We start from the raw sequence: 18,864 nt of genomic DNA, 5'->3' as shown, positions 1-18,864 counted from the left end.
ATTAACGCGAAGTGAAAATAGATTTGGTAACGTCAATCCGCCGATTGTGTCATTATCGTCGTCATCTTGTTTATGTTCCCGACCATATGAGTATTTGGACCACACGCGTATGGTCATGACCATATGCGTATACTCATAATTATGGTCCGACCATCCGCATATGGTCCGACCGTACGCGTATGGTCTGACCATATGAGTATAATACTCGTTTGGTTATTAACGGGTCGGACCATATAGGTATTTTTTTTCCAAATAACATTATAAACGTGATTTTCAATAAAATTTGGAATATCAAACCGACTGCTAGCAGCCGGTTGGATATTGAATATCGATGAACGAATAACGAACCGGCTGCTAACTTCACATACATTATAAACGAATCAATACAAAAACTATCTAAAAAATCAATGATAGTTACATGACAATGTATTAATTTTATAATTCAAAGACTACGTAAAAATTAAATATTGATGCCCTAGTTAGTTTTCATCGCTAATTACATTCTTGTATGTAGGCTTGAGGTGACAGTTACTTCCACTCGGTATCATAGCTTTTTTGCATTTACTTGTCCTTGTTGTGCACGACCCTTTTCATTTAGATCTTTTGTTTGCAAATGAAAGTTAGCCTTTTTGCAGCTGCGTACAGTGATACCGAGGTCTTGGGACATTCCGATATATCTATGATGTTTTAAGAAGCTCTAGGTCTCAAATATCGTAACACGACTTCAATACACCATATTCACAAGACAACTTAAATAAAATGTGTTACTTTCTTGTGTAACAGTTCATTAAGAAAATTTTGGAAATATTTCTTATTGCCATTCCCTCGTTATAACAAATCGGTAATAACCATCGGTAATGACCATCGGCAATGGTCATTGGTATAAAATGTGTTTATTATAGTTTTTTTGACAAGTAAATAAAATTAACTATTTGAAACTTCTAATTTTTTTAGCTAATCTTTTTGTTATGATTGTATAAATTAAAATAAAATTACCTATATGATAGCGTCTTTTTAATGAACATTCATACCATATGAAGAGTTGAGACGTATTTAAAGTAAACTGTAACAGAGTGTTAATTACCCCGACCATATGAGTATATACCCATATGGTCCAAATACTCATATGGTCCGGAACATTTACATTGTTTAAGAAAAGAAGTTGTGTCATCGTCTATCGAAAGATAAAGAACGTCAAGAAGTCCTCTCAAAACAATCATATCAACGTATTCCCTAATATGCAAATCATATTAGAATCATTTTAAAAAATATAACATTACTCCTAAAATATTTACACATTCATACATGATTGACGAATGATTGACTATTTGAACGTTCCTGTTGCATGGAAGGTAAATCCATAAAGCGCTTTGGACGCACTACATTTGTAAAGTACTATTTTCATTTACTAGAACTGAGTTGATACCCCATTTTTGTGGGTACTTAGTACCTGAGGTTGTTATAGACTTATGTGTAAGTACTTCGGTACTGTCAGGATTTAAATTGAATTTAAGAAATATCACGACCCTCAGGTTTCAACTCTCTCAGGGAAAGCTGTCCTTATATGATTTTTTTTTCTCGTGTGAGAGTTTCTGATGAAGGTACAGAACAATGCTTCTCCCGATTTTATAGTGTTACTATCATATAAAGGGAAAAACAGCAACAGACATACGAATTTGGTCATGAAAGGGCGTACATTTTTTTGGGGGAAAAAATCAAAGAAATTGCTCTTTACAAAATTGAGATTTTACCTTTGAGAACCAGTCTTGTATTACAACTCCAGTTTCAACATGGAGGGAAATAAAATAATCCCTTTTTTCTGAATTTTTTTCTGTGCTCCATTTTTTTTTTGGGTTTAATTACGAAGTAAAATTAAAAAAAATTTAAACTCCGAGGAAAATTCAATCGGAAAGTCCCTTATCACAAAGCGAAATCAAACAACAAAACACATCAAACGAATAGACAACAACTGTTATATTACTGACTTGGTACAGGCATTTTCAAATGTAGGAAATGGTGGATTAAACCTGGTTTTATAGCGTTAAACCTCTCACTTTTACGACAGCCTCATTAAATTCCGTTATTTTTACAACGATGCGTGAACAAAACAGAAATAATAAATAAAATAGTCAAAATATGGGTACAGCAGTCATCACTGTGTTACAATATTAAAACAAACAATTTCACAAAAAAGCATAAAAGCATCTATCAAATTAAAAACACATTCACTGCTTCGCGTGTCTGACGTCAGATTTATACGTCACAGAGGAAGACATTTTGTCGTTTTAATGTTTACACAAAACAATTTCATGATCTCACATGGGGAATGCAAGCATACAGGGTTAAAAAATCTAAAGTATGTTATATTTGTTATTCTCATCGGATTTTGTCTAATGGTTAGTCCGTTTCTGTGTGTGTTACATTTTAATGTTGTGTCGTTGTTCTCTTCTTATATTTAATGCGTTTATAGTTTGTTAACCCTATTTTGTTTTTGTCCATAGATTTTCGAATTTTGAACAGCGGTATACTACTGTTGCCTTTATTTAGAATTAGTTTCAGAAATAAATCGAGATTTAAAATTGTCCAGAAGTTCTGTAGAATTTCTAAGAATCCACAAATGATTAATTAAAATAATTTTGTCGTTTATGTTTAAATATATAAGTTTATGCTGAATTGAAACATATAAATAGATTTGAAATAATCTTGCATCTTTTTGGGGAAATCAATCCAGGAAAATGTCTATCATGTTTACTGGAAGTTGTGTGTCCTAGTAAGAACAGCAAACAGAAAGTAGAAAAAAAATGTTTTGACTGCCGGGTTTCGTAACAAAGTTTCATGAGAACTGCTGAAAGTTTTTTATGAACAAAACCTTGTAACTCGGTAACGTAAAATCTAAAATTTGAAAAAAAACGAAAGGGAGCACACGTCAACATATATAAACATCTACCAAAGTTTTATACAAATTGGTAAAAAGCGTTTTTTAGTTAATGTTCGACATGTTGACGACGGACGGACAGACGGACAACGGTACCACAATACATCCCCGTAAACGGGTGTATAATTTGACATGGTATGAACAAATAAACTATATCAAACTGAGTCCGGGTTTAAATGACACTGATTCAAATTATACTAACACCGCTTATGTTATCAGTATCACTTCGTTGATACAGAAATTATCGTCAGTTCTAAGTTATTTCACAATGACGAACTGGAAACAAAAGGTCATAGTAATCACAGGTATAATATCTAATGTCAATAGTGTACTAAGTGCAAAACACTGCATGTGTTATCTAATATCAATAGTATAGTGCAGTACAAAACACTGTATGCGTTATCTAATATCAATAGTATAGACAGTGAAAAACACTGTTTGTGTACATGGCAAATACACTTCGTACAACACAGTCCTAGGAGAAAATTAAAGAAAAATCGGAGAGAGTTTATAAGTTAAACACCAATAACAACATTAATAACGATAATAATAAAAGTGATAGAAAAAAAATCTTTATTTATTTTATATGTAATATGGTCATCATAAGAGTATTTACAAATTGTTCCATCTTCTAAAGAGGATATAAGTTCATTAATACATATATGGAACGCCAATGTTGACAAAGTGTTTCAACTTTTCCCTTATTATTATTATTACAACAAATATGAATGTGTCACGTCAAGAAGGTTTGAATAAATTCAGCAAAGTCCATCTGAATATATCATATATGATCAAATAAAAATATTATTTAAAAAAAAAATGGAGAATATTGTTAGAAGTATCCGTCAAGTCATAGTTATAGTAGCCTTGAATCAATCCTTTGTTTTTCCATACCATGTACATTACCTTTAGCCTTTTTTTCTGGTAAAAGTCAATTTTCTTCAGGTTACTTGAAAGTTGAATTAAATGGTATTAGAGGTCGGTCATTTAGAGACGTATCAACCGTTTCATATACGTTGACGTATCCGCATCTGCAGATATACCGAAAAAAAATTGTTTCCAAGCTTAATTTTATGTACTTTCAATAATGCAGAAAAGGCAAATGAATAATTTCTAATGCAAAAAATAACAAAACAGTTAGGAAATATCGAGGTTTTTTTTGGTTGAACATGTAATTAGACTTTTTAAAATATTCTGGATATTTTTACCAGTTTACAGGCATGAATACGGTAAAGTCCCCAAAGTGGAAAGGGATTAATATAAGTTGCAAAACTTGTTTCCCAATCCACTATAAATAAATATGTTTACACTAATACGGTAAAATCGTTTGTTTGAGTATTAACTTGTGCTCATTTAGAACCAAATTGTTAATTGACAAATAGAGTGATACTCAGTAAAAAAAATTAAATGTTTTTATATGACATCTGAAGACCACTCGTGTTTCTATTACCTTTTACTAGTATGACAAAACTGCAAATGAACAATATTCAAAGTTCCTTACTTATGTATACATATAAGTAGTACATTTGATTTTTTTGGTGATTATTCATGTAAGATCTTGAAATATCGTTTACCTAGATTATTAAAGGATTGTGTACGATATTCGTGTACCTGCCCTACATTGGCTCCTTTTTAAGGGCATGTAAAAGTAGATGATAGACCTAGTGGCGGATCCAGAATGTGCCCTCTGAAAAACACTCTTTATCCGCCTCTGAGACCCCCTTATTTTTTTACAAACACCACTATCGCAAATATTGAAAGTAAATGTTTGCTTGTCTCGAAGAGATTCCAGTTAGTTTTTAAAAAATGAAGCAAAACGTAAAATGGTCTTTTTGATATATCTTCAGATGCGGAAACGTCAACGTATACGATACGGTTGATCCGTTTTTAAATGAACGAACTCTATTAGAAACAAATAAAAGTATTATAATCTCATCCTGCCATTAAGATTTCCGGAATCTAAAATTGAGAATTGAAATGAGGATGCAAATTTTGTAAAGTTATCAGTATTTAACATTAACTTTTTTCGCAAACTTGATTAATTCTATCATTATGCATGCTTTATATCGCCAATATTGTTCTTGAACTTTATATTTTCGATTGGCATAGCGCTGTAATAACATCATTCAATAGAGGTCGGTCATTTAAAGACGTGGCAACCGTATAAGAAAAAAGTGTTTAAGATGTGACAAATTTATTGCAAAAGAAAATGATATTATTGCGACTATTTTTCTTCTTAACAAGAACGTGATGATGAGCGGGAAAAATATTGAAATATATCTATAGGTCTGTTTTTTTGTTAATTAATATATGACAAGGTATATATTTTTGATTAACAAAATATATGAAAAGGGTGGGGTACTTGATGTCTCAGCTGCTCACCCCTACCAAAAAAAGTTTGAAGTGCCCCCCCCCCCACCCCAAGATAATAGGAGTGAATACGGTAAAATCGTTTATTTGTGTGCTAACTTGTGCTCACGTAGAACCAAGTTGTTATTTGACAAATAGAGTGATACTCAGTACTGTTTTATTAGATGTACATGTATTTATATGACATCTTAAGACAACTCGTGTTTCTATTACCCCTTATGATAACATCGCAAATGAATAATATTCAAAGTTCCTTACATGTATATAAGTAGAACATTTGATTTTATTTTGTTTATTCATGTAAGATCTTAAAATATTTTCAAACTAGATTATTGAAGGATTGTGTACGATTTTCGTCAATATTGGTTCCGTTTTAAGGGCATGTAAAAGTAGTTGATAGACCGCCTTATTATTATTTTAACAAAACACCACTATTGCAAATTTTGTAAGTGAATGTTTGATTGTTTAATTTTCGAAACGAATAGTGTTCTTAAGCTCTTGATCACATACTCATTTTTGATAAATCTGCAAATGCGGATTCGTCAACGTATACGATACGGTTGATACGTTTTTAAATTACCGACCTCTAATACTAACAGTTTATAGAATCAGGTTATTTAATCTTAATAATTCCCCTTTCAATTTTTTAGGTGTATTAGTAATATTTGCATTCGTGTATTTGTTTGTAGGTGCTAGTGCAGGCATTGGGGAAGGAACAGCGCTACACTTCGCCAAATTTGGGGCTAAACTGTTTCTTACTGGTCGAAATAGCGATAATTTACAAAATACAAAAGACCAGTGTGTGCAGTTAGGGTTACCTGATGAAAATGTAAGTTTTGAAAATATGAGTCAGACCTCCCGAAAATGGCATCTCATTCACCGACATAGATTTTTGACAAATGTAGCTCGGTTTTTAGGGTCAACCTCCGTACAGTGTTCGTTTTTGTTCAGGAACTATTTTCCTTTACTCCATCAATTAGTGTAAACTGGAATCTGATTGTATTCGCTTCACTTAAACACATATGAACAAAGTGTATTAGTCAGCCGAAAACCAGCTTACAATTAGTGTAGAGTAGTATGCGGACCCGTATGTGGATCTGAGCAAGAACTGCCGGGGAGTTTGTTTTAGGGTTATTGTATGATGATATCGAGCGGTTGGTTATACGTGGGTTTCTTACTTTTTTAAAAATTCAATTCCCTCTACAGCCCATTTCCATAAAACTACCCAGAAACACTCTTAGTGAAGATGTGTCCCTGCTATAATGAAGTTAGCCGGGAAATTTTCCATATTTTTTAACTAGGGGTTTTAGTCAGTAGGAAATAAGAACTCTTTAGATATTTGTCACGGTTTGTTTGCTAATTTCATTTTAATGAAAAAGAAATATGTAAAACCTTTATCATGTAGTGTTATCTTTTCCCTTGAAATATAATACGATGTGAGCAACATGGATTTAAATGTTGTTAACTTATGCGAATGAATTCATCAAGTTCAACCTACATTTATTTGTAAAATTGCATGTATTATCATGATTATTATCCATTTGCAAGTCAAAATTAAAAGCTAATCACCGAAGATTGTGTGTCCTTGTTCAATTCTTTAGATGTAAATTAACATGTTTCTCCACTAAATAAATTACAATTTATCGGATGGATAAAACTGACATGTATTTCTTTCAATGGATATATGCAATTTGTGATCACTTTCAATACATATAGTGCAGTAAAATATCCCTTCCAACAGAAGTGGCTAAAAACATAGCCAAACGATCTTCAAAATGAAGAAAATTTTTATTTTATATATAAAGTTTGAGAACAATTTTGTAAATATGTCAATGAAAAGACTAAAAATGAATAACAGCATGCTATGTAATTCAGTTTTTACTCTGGTGATTTTGATTATTTTCAGATTGGTTCGGTTGTCGGAGATATTACAGATAAAACTGTGCAGTCAAAAATATTATCTGGTGCTATAGAGAAATACGGAAAAATAGATGTACTTGTAAGTTCATTTCTTTTTATATCAATTACATTTTACACATGAGCTTTCCGACGTGACTTGACAGAGGCATATTGCAGAATGCCAGTTATACATGTAATCTGGCACTAACACACACTCCCCTTGGAACTAAATCAGACTGTCAATGACATGTCAAAAATATTACGTCTTATGCCACGAAAGCCATTGTTGGTGCATTCAAAGTTATGTACTACTTAATCAGCAAGAACTTGTCTTTTGACCACTACAACAGCATGGTAGATTTTTGCATTGAACTTGGAGCTACCAACTTACCTAACACATGGATAGCTCGAACCCAAACCAAAAACTGAGGTGATCTCAGGTGCTCTGGAAGGGTAAACAGATCCTGCTTCACATGTATACCGAATTATACTATTTACCAAATTTGTAATAACATAAGCAACACAATGGATGCTTACCCCTCCAGAGCACCTGAGATCACCACCAGTTTTTGGTGGTGTTCTTGTTGCTTAGTCTTTAGTTTTCTATGTTTTGTCTTATGTACTATTATTTGTCTGTTTGTCTTTTTCTTTCTTGGCCATTGCGTTGTCAGTTTATTTTCGATCTCTGAGTTTGACTGTCTCTTTAATAACTTTCGCCCCTCATTTGAGTAGCTCGTGTACTATTTCTAAACTTGAGTATGTGTCATTCTTTGCTAACCTCAAGTTCGTGTGTTTCATTTATGGTAGATGGGGTATCCGACAACCGATTTATATAGATTAAACACCTAGATATCTGTTCCAGACATCAACGAAACCTGACAACTGCAGACAGTATTATAAGTTGATACAGAGTTACCAAATGCAACATCAGAGACAGTTACAAACTCTATAATCACCGAGATAAACACAAAAGAACTTCTTACGAGGGAAATGTCTGGTTTTGCCTCCGATGGTGTAGCAGTATTCTTAGGTAGAAAGAATGGGGAAGCAAAAAAACTAAAAGACAACAACCTTCATTGATCACTAACCACTGCATATATCATTGACCAGCACTGGCTTGTAGAAACAGCTTGTACCACTCATGAAAACAATTGACGAAACTCAATCAAGCCAAACATCAGCAACAGTTATTCCAGTTTCCAACATAGTCCGATCCTACAAATATGTTGTTGTCAACCTGGAGACATCAGAGATCAGCACTGACCCAGTTGTTAATTGCATCCTAACCACACTGAGATCCTTGTTACTACTTGCAGACACCCTACCACACATATCTGCCATATCACTGATATTTCAATGTAGGGATGTGAACCTTGGCATGGTAAAAACAACAGTAGACAAAATCATCAGGATGCCGGAAACAACTAATAACATCATCAAGATCTGAATTTAACACATCAAAGAACCATGATTCCTGACCCAATTGATCAACATCTTTCAAGACTGATTTTGTTGACACAAACATCATTTACCAGCTTTCTGTCGTTGATTTGAAATGTATATCTGATAACTCCCAGCACTTTTTGGGATCGATGCTGTGTTCAGCCTAGCAGACCTCTTCTCCATGGACCCAGAAGAACTACAGACACAATGACAAGACTTAATTCAACTATGTAACACCCTGACAGCACAGGAGAGGACAACGACTAAACTTATACAACTTATTCACAACAATACAGTCACAGGACTCCAAGACATCTATCACTTCCACTAAGTACAGCAGAGGTGAAGAGGGTATTTTCTCAAGTGAAACTTATTAAGACCAGTCGCAGAAACAGCTTGAGGACCAAAAAATTAACCCAACTACTAATTGTAAAACTGAACTGTAATGACACAATGTTTGCTGACTTACTTCAACCTAGAGTTACCCAGTTCTTTAAGGCCAAAGAATCAACTCTCTGTGTTAGAAAATTTATGAAAAATGGTTTGACTTTAAATATATTATTACTGTTATATTGATGAAATGTTTGCATAGACATATATCTAAGAGTGCTTAAGTGTAAGTGCAATTGTTAAATAGTGCTGTATCTACATTCATGTTTTATTATTTTTATTTGGTAATAATTTATTATTTACTTGAGGTGTGAATGTGTATTGCTATGTTTAAATGTTTAATGACAATGTATGAATGACTTATAATATATTTAATGCATTTTTTTTTAATAAATAATCAAAACAACAACTTATGATATACATCTTTATTGAATAAAACAATGCGAAACAATGAGAAAATATGACCCAAAAAAAACAGACGGATACACACAGAAACGAGACAAAAAAACGAGAGGTGCCTTTTCCTAAACTTAAAGAGGGCCCTGCCCTCCACTGGCACCCTGTCCCTTTCAATTTCTAGCTGGAGCATTGCACTATGCTATAGATTCATACATTTGGTGACCACAAGTTTATTTGAACACTGCAAAACACTCTCATGCACATTAAAAGGTACCAATTAATTGACGTAGGGTTGGATATATCCTCTTACTATACATTTTGATTTAAGTTCAACCTCTATCAATCTTACCAATATCCGTTTGTCACATGGCATTGTGTCGCATTTTTCTCGTCCACTACAAATTCCCAAAGTTCAGTATCAAGCGTCATTTGAGCACATTGCGATGCGTTTTACACATCCATTTTTCTGTTTACTGAATATTCATGGCAGAGGTTTCATTATATGAGTGCATTAAATTATGGTATTCCATTTTTGCCGATTTACTTAAAATTTTTCCATGGTATGATTCCCATGTCGAATTATACGTCTGTAAGCTAGTTGATTTTCACTATCTATAAAAGGACATTTGCATCTGAAAATTCATGAAAAAGAATAAGAAGTTCCATGATATCGTTATTTGACTTCGAATCACAGTCTTATATAACATTTGACACAATTGTGTGTACTGAATTCGTAGTATGCATTTACTAGTCTGTGACAAGTGACAGAAGGATTATGGAATAACTTTAGTCTGGCTAAATCTAAATTGTTGAAGTAAGGCTTGAGGGTGATGTCTTTGATTACATGTTAAAATAGCCTTGCTAAGTTTTCTTCGTCTGATTTGATTAAATTTACGTCATGTTATTTAGGGAAATCGACTAGATAATAGCAGGCGTTTATTCAAAGATACTTATACCATCACAGATTGTGCTATTAATAAAATTGATAATAGACATTAATAAACTTTTTTTTTTATTAAATATTATGTAAGCCATAATTTGTCCTTTGTAGTTAATCCTTTAGAATATATTTGTGATCAATATAGTCAGTTTTGTGATAATAGCGAGAATACCATGTGTCATAGATATAGGAAGATGTGGTGTGAGTGCCAATGAGACAACTCTCCATCCAAATAACAATTTAAAAAGTAAACCATTATTGGTTAAAGTACGGCCTTCAAAACGGAGCCTTGGCTCACACCGAACAACAAGCTATAAAGGGCCCCAAAATTACCAGTGTTAAACCATTCAAACGGGAAAACCTACGGTCTAATCTATATAAACAAAACGAGAAACGAGACACACGTATATATTACATAAACAAACGACAAATACTGTACATCAGATTCCTGACTTAGGACAGGTGTCATGTCTGAATAGTATTACTTATATGTCAACATTTAGATATTTATTTTCGGTTTTACAATAAAAATATAATTTTAGGAAAGCTGTCCCAATAAAGCATTTTACTCACTTCTTTTAGCCACTAGCTTTATTTATAAAAAAGAACGAACTGCCAATGCCATGGTGCCAACTCCCTCAGGCAAAGTTGACCGAAGAAGGGTAGGCTAATTTATTTTATATGGTCCAATCTCGGTGAAATAGCTCGATCTTCAAATATTTAAATACCACTGGCTGTCTTTATTATGGTTTAGATTTGAGCGTTCCTGGTGAAATTCAAATTTCTAATTGTAATGAGTATATCTTGCCTATCTTAATCGATATGTATTTGTAACAATGGCATCTCTCCAACATTGTGTATAGGATATAATTCATAACAAACTAATTTATGTGTTTGATCTTTTATCGCTGATAATCATTGCTCTGAATAACTTTGATATTAAAGTTGGTCTCAGAGTTTTTTTAAATATTAAAAAAATCTATGTACATTTAGATTGGTTGATCCGCTGTGTTATAATAAAAACAGACATGTATCATTCATTTCGACCCTCTGGGTTGACAGAAATCTCAAAATTGTTTTAAAGTGTTATTGTCTTGAATTTGCCCTAAAGATTTTACCCTGAGTAAAAGCTTCTTTTCTTAAAAAGTTTGATTTCATGTTCTTTGTCTTCCCGAAGGCATCATCCCCAATCTAGGATGTAACCTTTTGACCACTTAACCATACGCACTGAATAAATAAAGGGAACAGTAGTAAACCGCTGTTCGAAATTCATAGATCGATTGAGGAAAAACCCAATCCATTTTACAAACTAAAACTGAGGGAAACAAATCAAATATAAGAGGAGAACCACGACAAAACAGAAACACAACAATAAAATGCAACACATATATGTACTATAACTATAATATAACCATATGGCACTGAAACATAGTTTGACAAACTTCCGTTGTCTAAAAAATTACGAAAATGATCTGTTTTAAATGTCGTTTCAAATATTTTTTTAAAGCAATTTTACTCAGGTATGTAGCAGGTATATTATTAGCTCACCTGGCCTAAAAGGCCATGTGAGCTTTTCTCATCACTTGGCGTCCGTCGTCGTCGTCGTTAACAATTTTTCAAACATCTTCTCCTCTGAAACTACTGAATGGATTTGAATGAAACTTAGCATGATTGTTCCTTAGAGTACTCTGCACAAAGTGTGTGCTTCGATTTTCTATCCGGCAAAAGACATGGCCGCCGTTACTTGAAATAGAACATAGGGGTCAAATGCAGTTTTTGGCTTATATCTCAAAAACGAAAGCATTTAGAACAAATCTGAGATGGGGTAAAAATGTTCAATAGGTCAATATCTATCAGCCCTGAAATTTTCAGATGAATCAAACAACCCATTGTTGGGTTGCTGCCACTTTATTGGTAATTTTAAGGAAATTTTGCAGTTTTTGGTCATTATCTTGAATAATATTATAGATACAGATAAACTGTTAATAGCAAAAATGTTAAGCAGAGTAAGATCTACAAATAAGTCAATTTGACCAAAATTGTCAATTGACCTCTTAAGGAGTTATTGCCCTTTAAAGACTTTTCACAATTTGTTCATCATGTTGACTTACTTTAAAAAATCTTCTCCTTTGAAACTGCTGTATCAATTTCAGCCAAACTTAGGCTAAATGAGTTTCAGAGTTTCAGAGTATCTAGTATAAATTTTATATTTCATTTCCTTGTATGTCAAGAAACATAGCTCCTATGGCTAAAATAGAACATAGGAGAAAATGATTTTTTTTTTTGCTTTTGAAGAAAATAGGACGATTCAAAGAACATTTAAATAAATTGAAAAGCCAAAATAATCATTGATGAGAGATTAAACCAAAAAAAATCAGGTGAGCGATTCAGGCTCTTGAGAGCCTCTTGTTAGTAATGTCAAATTTTGTGCTAGTTTTGTCATTTTTATTTTAAAGCAGTTATACAATACCTGTATACTATAAACCATTCACTGTGGCTTTTTTTTTAAGATAAATTGTTTGACTGTAGAAATTGGTATCTATGATGAGTTTATTTACAACCAATGGGTCGATACCACTGCTGGTTGATGTTTTATTCCCCAAGGGTATCACCAGACCAGTAGTCAGCATTTGGTCCTCAATGCTCTTAAACTTCGTACTTTATTCGGCCTTTTTAACTTTTATATTTATTTGAGCACCACTGATGAGTCATTTGTAGACAAAACAGGCGTCTGACGCAAATACAAAATTGCAAACCTGGTATCTATGATTTGTTTATTGTTAGAAACTATAAAAGTTGTTTCAGAACAAAAAAGTAAAAACAGCATTGATTAAAAAAAACAAGAATTTAAATTAAAACTGTAAAAAGAGCTTGCTCCCTGAAAAATAACCGACCACCACAACAGATGAATATATGGCGCCCTAAGGTCTTTATCAACCTTGTTGAGATTAATATGATTAATGTGTAATTTTTAGGTAAATAATGCAGGAATGGTGCACTATCTGAAAACTGGTGATACATCAGATGAAGAGTATGATGAAATGTTTGACACAAATGTCAAGGCACAATTCATGCTAACAAAAGCCGCCATGGAATATATAAAACAAACAAAAGGTAATTAATTAGAATAAGGTAAAAGTCCAAGGATGCTTCAATCTACACGAACGAGATGAAAATAATTTTGACAGGTTTTAATAGTAAAGCTTCAGCATAATATAAAAAAGGATATAGATTTAAATTTATAATCTTGATATTTTCGGTAATGTGACAAGAGGGTCGATTCCACAGCTGATTGATGTTACGTACCCGAGGAAATCAACATTTTTATACCACCAATCTTATTCCTTTGTATATTGAATTTACATTTGACTAGAATTCCCTAAGTCTTATAACAATCATACTTTTTTAAGTATAGATTTTGTTATAAAAAAGCATTGATACACACAAAAGCGTTTTTATTCAATGCATAACCACTTAATAAACCTTACAATGATAGTACATTACAATTTACAAAAGTCATGATTGTACAAAGTGATAACTTGTACACAACATATACAATTTGGACAGTTAAAGGCTGATATTATCAATTTTTTGGAAGAATGTACTTGCTATGATAAATTGCCTAAAGAATATCTACTCATTGCCTCAATTACGTCTATAACTATTGACCAAAGCTCTGCGCCCTCTGTTTTGTCGAAAGTCAGAAATGAAACATAATCACAAATAATCATGAAAATTTATTTTCTGAATTAGGTGATTAAAATTATAACCATCTCTATTTGTGACAAAAATGTTTCGAACTTGTAGTTCTTACACACAAATCAGATGCTAAGTAAGAGTTTGTTCTTTCCATTCTTATCTAGAAATGTGCATACCACTATTACAATGGTATATATTTATATGACCCTCACAGTTTTGATAAAGGTCAAAAACAGATTTGTTCTCTTTGAGTTTGTCTCTTTAGACGTAAATATTTGTGTATTCCATTGTGTTTAAGCAATAAGTTAATTTTTACCTCAATAACAATGGTTTCTTTCTGGCTAGAATGAACTGTTATTATTTTCTAGTCACAACTAATAGAATTAGTGAAATAAAACAATACAGCATTAAATATACTTCCAGCAAAAGGATACATAGAATTTTGCCTTGACATTTTAGTAACACTTGTGTGCAAATCTGTGTTTACCGTTCATTATTATTTCTTCCTTCTTTCTACAGGAAATATTGTATTTGTTTCAAGTATTTGTGGCGGTAGACCGGTAAGTTCAACTCCTGTGTTATGTGGCAAGTTTGTGCGGTATCAAAAGGTTTTTTTTCAAATTTAGTTGTTTTCCATTCGTTTGACGTGTTTTAGATTTTTACACCCTGGTTTGAATATCCTTGGACATGGGTATTTTTGCTATTTTTACTGTTTTCTATACCATGTGTCAAAAGTATATGTCGTGCACGACGGGTTGAGTTCAATATTTTTTTTCGAAAAATGGTAAAATAATAAGTGCAATTTAGGGAGATAATTAAACTGGACATCACATTTCATACTATTTTGTGGAATACATATAAAACAAGAATATATTTACACGTTTGTCGTTAATTAACAGAAGTCGATAGAACTAAAAAAAAACACATTTGTATAGATAAAGTTTCTGTTTTATCCACAAAATAAAGATCGTCCCTATGCTAGAATGTGTACGAAAACTAGTGTATTTGATATTTCTCGCAAATACGTACAGTGAGAAAAAAATCAAAACTTTTAATATGAAATGGATTTATATTTTTTACCAGCTCATCATAAGGAAAAACTATCGCAGTTATGTTAAAGGGTATTTATTTTGTGAAATATTAAACATTTGAATAGAGAGTAGAGGTGAAGCATGTGTTGATGGTTGGAATGGGTAATTATACCTTGTCTTTACAGATGGGAGAGCTACCTGTATATTGTATGAGTAAAGCGGCTATTGATATGTTTACACAATGTCTTGCTTTAGGTTAGTATACTGAATACCTTCAAGTGCAGTGCCTTTTGTATTTGATCAACTAGATAGGTACGTAAGCAAGTTGCAAAGATAACAGACACTTTGAAAAATACATTTAAGGGCAAGTAGCTAGTATAGGGGATATCAGCGCTAGAGTTTGGATTGTCCGGTTGTTTTAACAGTCGCAGTTTTTATACAGCTACTGTTTTATAATATTAAAAAAAAAAAGCGACATAATCATTGAAGCTCAATTCCGCTGACTTTTCCTTCTTTCTTATGTAACTGCATTGAATAATATAGACGGTAGGGATATCCTTTAGTTGATGTAAAAATAACCAATATCAAAAGAATACCGAACTCCGAGGTAAATTCAAATCGGAACGTATCTAATCAAATGGAAAAATTTAAAGCTCAAACACATCAGACCAATGGGAAACAATTGTTATATTCCTAATTTGGTACAGACATCATTTCCTTACGTTGATAATGTGGATTAAACCTGATTTGATAGCTAGCCAAACCTCTCACAGGTATGACAGTTGCATTAAATCCATTCTACTGAAAATAATGTGCGAACACAAAATCCATGCATCAAATTATAAGTCCTGGTTAACATGTGATATTCAGACTAGTGGCCTATCAAAGAGGTCAAGTTGCCAATGCCGTGTAATAGTATAATGAACCTGCTTCCATTGTCTATACAAACACAAATGCCAACAATAATGACTTTTTAACTTTAAATGTATTTTTTGCATTTTCTTCATTCGTTCACCCCTAGTACTGGTCTCATCTCATATCATCAATTTTTCGTCTGTTGAAACCTTTTAGATCTTTCCTCAACACCGTGGTTTCTTTTTAAAGGGACGTAACACCATTTCTAATCATGGATTGAAATAAACCCCGCCTACTAACCTAACTCAATATGGGGCTCTACTTACCCAATATGGAACATACACGGCCTTCACGCGGTTGCTTTAAACCAATAATATTCCTTGAAATGAATAGGAGGTAAGAAAACTATTTATATCATCTGTCATAAATGCACTAACAGCAAATAAAGCTTTCGGACATGAGGAGAATTTTGCTTGACACATTAGAAGTTAAACCCCAGATTAATCTCTTTTTCTCATGTTAAGAGTTGATGGTCATAGAAGTTTTGCAACAACTGTATGTTTTAATATTCTGTATACTCTATTTACCCCCAACTTTCCATTTTTATGTAACTGCTTTAAACCTAATCTGCATATTGTGTATGCATATGTATGAAGTTTAAATAATGTCCTAAAAATTATGCCTTATGCATTAACGTGTGCTTCATATCAGGATTTCCTTTCTGAATGTTGTTATTCCCTTATTTAGATTTTTTTTTTATAGATATGGAAATAAAAAGATTTATTAGATATATATATATATATATAAATAGGTTAATGTGTAATGTTTATTTCAGAATTGGCGCCATTTGGTGTAAGAGTAAACTCTGTTAAGTAAGTAACTTATTTTGTTGGTGTCTTTTAATGAAAAACAACACGGTAGCAGGGTTCATTGTAAAACAATCAAATCTATTGAAAAGCACCTTACACACAGCTTCTTTCTGGAAACCACGGAATTCATTGATTATGGTATATTTGCTTTAATATTGTATCTTGATTTCATTATACATCTTTTTGCCTTCTGGTTATATCACCCCGAAAAACAAGGTTGACGTATATAGGAGCCACCGTGTTCGTTTGACAGTCTGGTTGTTTGTCTGCATATTGATATGTTGGTCTAGTTAGACATTTTTATTGGACCCACAACGACTTCAGGAAAGTAATTTTATCATTAAAAAAAACGTTTGACATGATTCAATAATTTTGTTTTTAAATTAATGATGATATAATTATATTACTATAAATGTTATTTTTATGATATAGTAGCATTCCATACCCGAACGCTACCATTTTCCACAATTATTAATTTAGGCATAGAACCAAGTATCAAATACCTGTCAAACGCTACTCTATAGAAAATAATAAAGTGTATGTTTACATAAAAAAAACAACTCTGGATTGCTTAACGACAACTATTTTGTCTTTCAAACACTCGAAACTGACTAGAATATAGTTGTTCTTGGTAAAATTACGGTTAATGTTTTCCAAATCAGTTAATCTTGCCTACCCCCTTTTGTCAAATATGCATTACTTGTTTTCAAAATGTGTGTCTGTTTACAACATTTTGTATCTGCAAATTTAATCCCTTTTCAGCTCATACATTTATGTATCCTTGACTTGCATTTATAATTGACAACGAGGGTTACAAGAAAATTAAACTTTTCGACAAAACAAAACATTTCAATTTTCCCATTGATGTATTACAATATGCTTTCTTGCTATTCGAAATGTACATCACGACGGTGGTCACAAGTGATGAATCATGAACTAACTTCCACTCTGTGACCACATCTCACATTAAGACTTTATACAAACATATATGTTGAAAGTCTAAAAGCATTGTCTGTGTTTGTTATGCTATTCGTATACTTACCTTCTAAATGTAAGACTTTACCGCTTCGTAATCAACTTGTTTTCTATTTAGTCCAGGTACAATAGTGTCGAAGATAGCTAGACGCGGAGAAAGAGGATACCATTCTGATGAAGACTATCAAAAGGTACCTTTAGTCATTGTTTTGTTTTTACATATTCTGAAGAAATAATATTCGAAGACTTCACATTCATAAAGTGTTAATTTTATTTTTTGAATGCGGAGTTATCGATTTCCTTCTTAATATTGTTGGATAAGCTTCATCAACATGAATCTATGTACGTCTAACTTTTTTGTAAGTATCTGAAAATTAATTTTGACTTCAATAGTTTCATAGATTCAAGGAGCTAGTTTGGTTAATATTATGCAAAATATTATGTTGCAACATATTTTCGTTTCAGTTCTTAGTTGCACAAGCAGCAAAACATCCACTAGGAAGAGTAGGCGTACCAGAAGATGTGGCCTCAGCAATTTCTTTCTTAGCTTCCGATGAGGCATCATTTATTTCTGGTCAGATTTTATATGTAGATGGCGCACGGCATTGTATATCTGCTGGAGTAACAACAAGTGTTAAATAAAACGTGTAATTGTTTATTTTACTGACTTATGTATACCATTTAATCTGAAGCAATTTAAAATGTGAAACAGCAAAATATTTGTTTATGTTTACCGTAAAATACTATAAAATACAAAACGATTCCTGTAAACTACAGGATAAGAGTAAAAGCATGTAAATTTGCAAAGCCAAACAACAATATAAAAACATAAAGAATTGTTAACATTGCAAATGACCTAAATATCTACCAGAGATAAGGGGACGTTGATGTAAACACATATAGGTCATCGTACCATAAGCAAACCCTATACCCTATAGAAATCTGTTGAGGGCCCCTGTGTTACTAATATGAAACAATTTACAAAGCTGAAGATAAATGAACAACCACTATGACAGTAAGCAACAACCATTAATCACAGAATTACAGCATCCTGACCTA

At 32.6% G+C, this 18,864-nt stretch overlaps 1 protein-coding gene across 1 annotated transcript; it reads left to right on the top strand.

The window, feature by feature from the left end:
- Positions 1-3,136: 3,136 nt before the first annotated feature.
- LOC134708259 (uncharacterized oxidoreductase TM_0325-like) lies at positions 3,137-18,463 on the top strand. The gene is made up of 9 exons (XM_063568663.1): positions 3,137-3,240; positions 5,995-6,134; positions 7,212-7,304; positions 13,352-13,490; positions 14,595-14,635; positions 15,292-15,361; positions 16,797-16,833; positions 17,924-17,996; positions 18,271-18,463. The coding sequence occupies exons 1-9, from the start codon at positions 3,204-3,206 to the stop codon at positions 18,445-18,447; spliced, it is 807 nt and encodes a 268-aa protein (XP_063424733.1). The 5' UTR covers positions 3,137-3,203; the 3' UTR covers positions 18,448-18,463.
- The last annotated feature ends 401 nt before the right edge of the window (positions 18,464-18,864 follow it).

This window comes from Mytilus trossulus, chromosome 2 (assembly GCF_036588685.1).
Source record: "Mytilus trossulus isolate FHL-02 chromosome 2, PNRI_Mtr1.1.1.hap1, whole genome shotgun sequence".
Taxonomy (NCBI): Eukaryota; Metazoa; Mollusca; class Bivalvia; order Mytilida; family Mytilidae; genus Mytilus; species Mytilus trossulus.
Note: the sequence above shows the minus strand (reverse complement) of the source record. Positions and strands in the feature narration are given on the sequence as shown.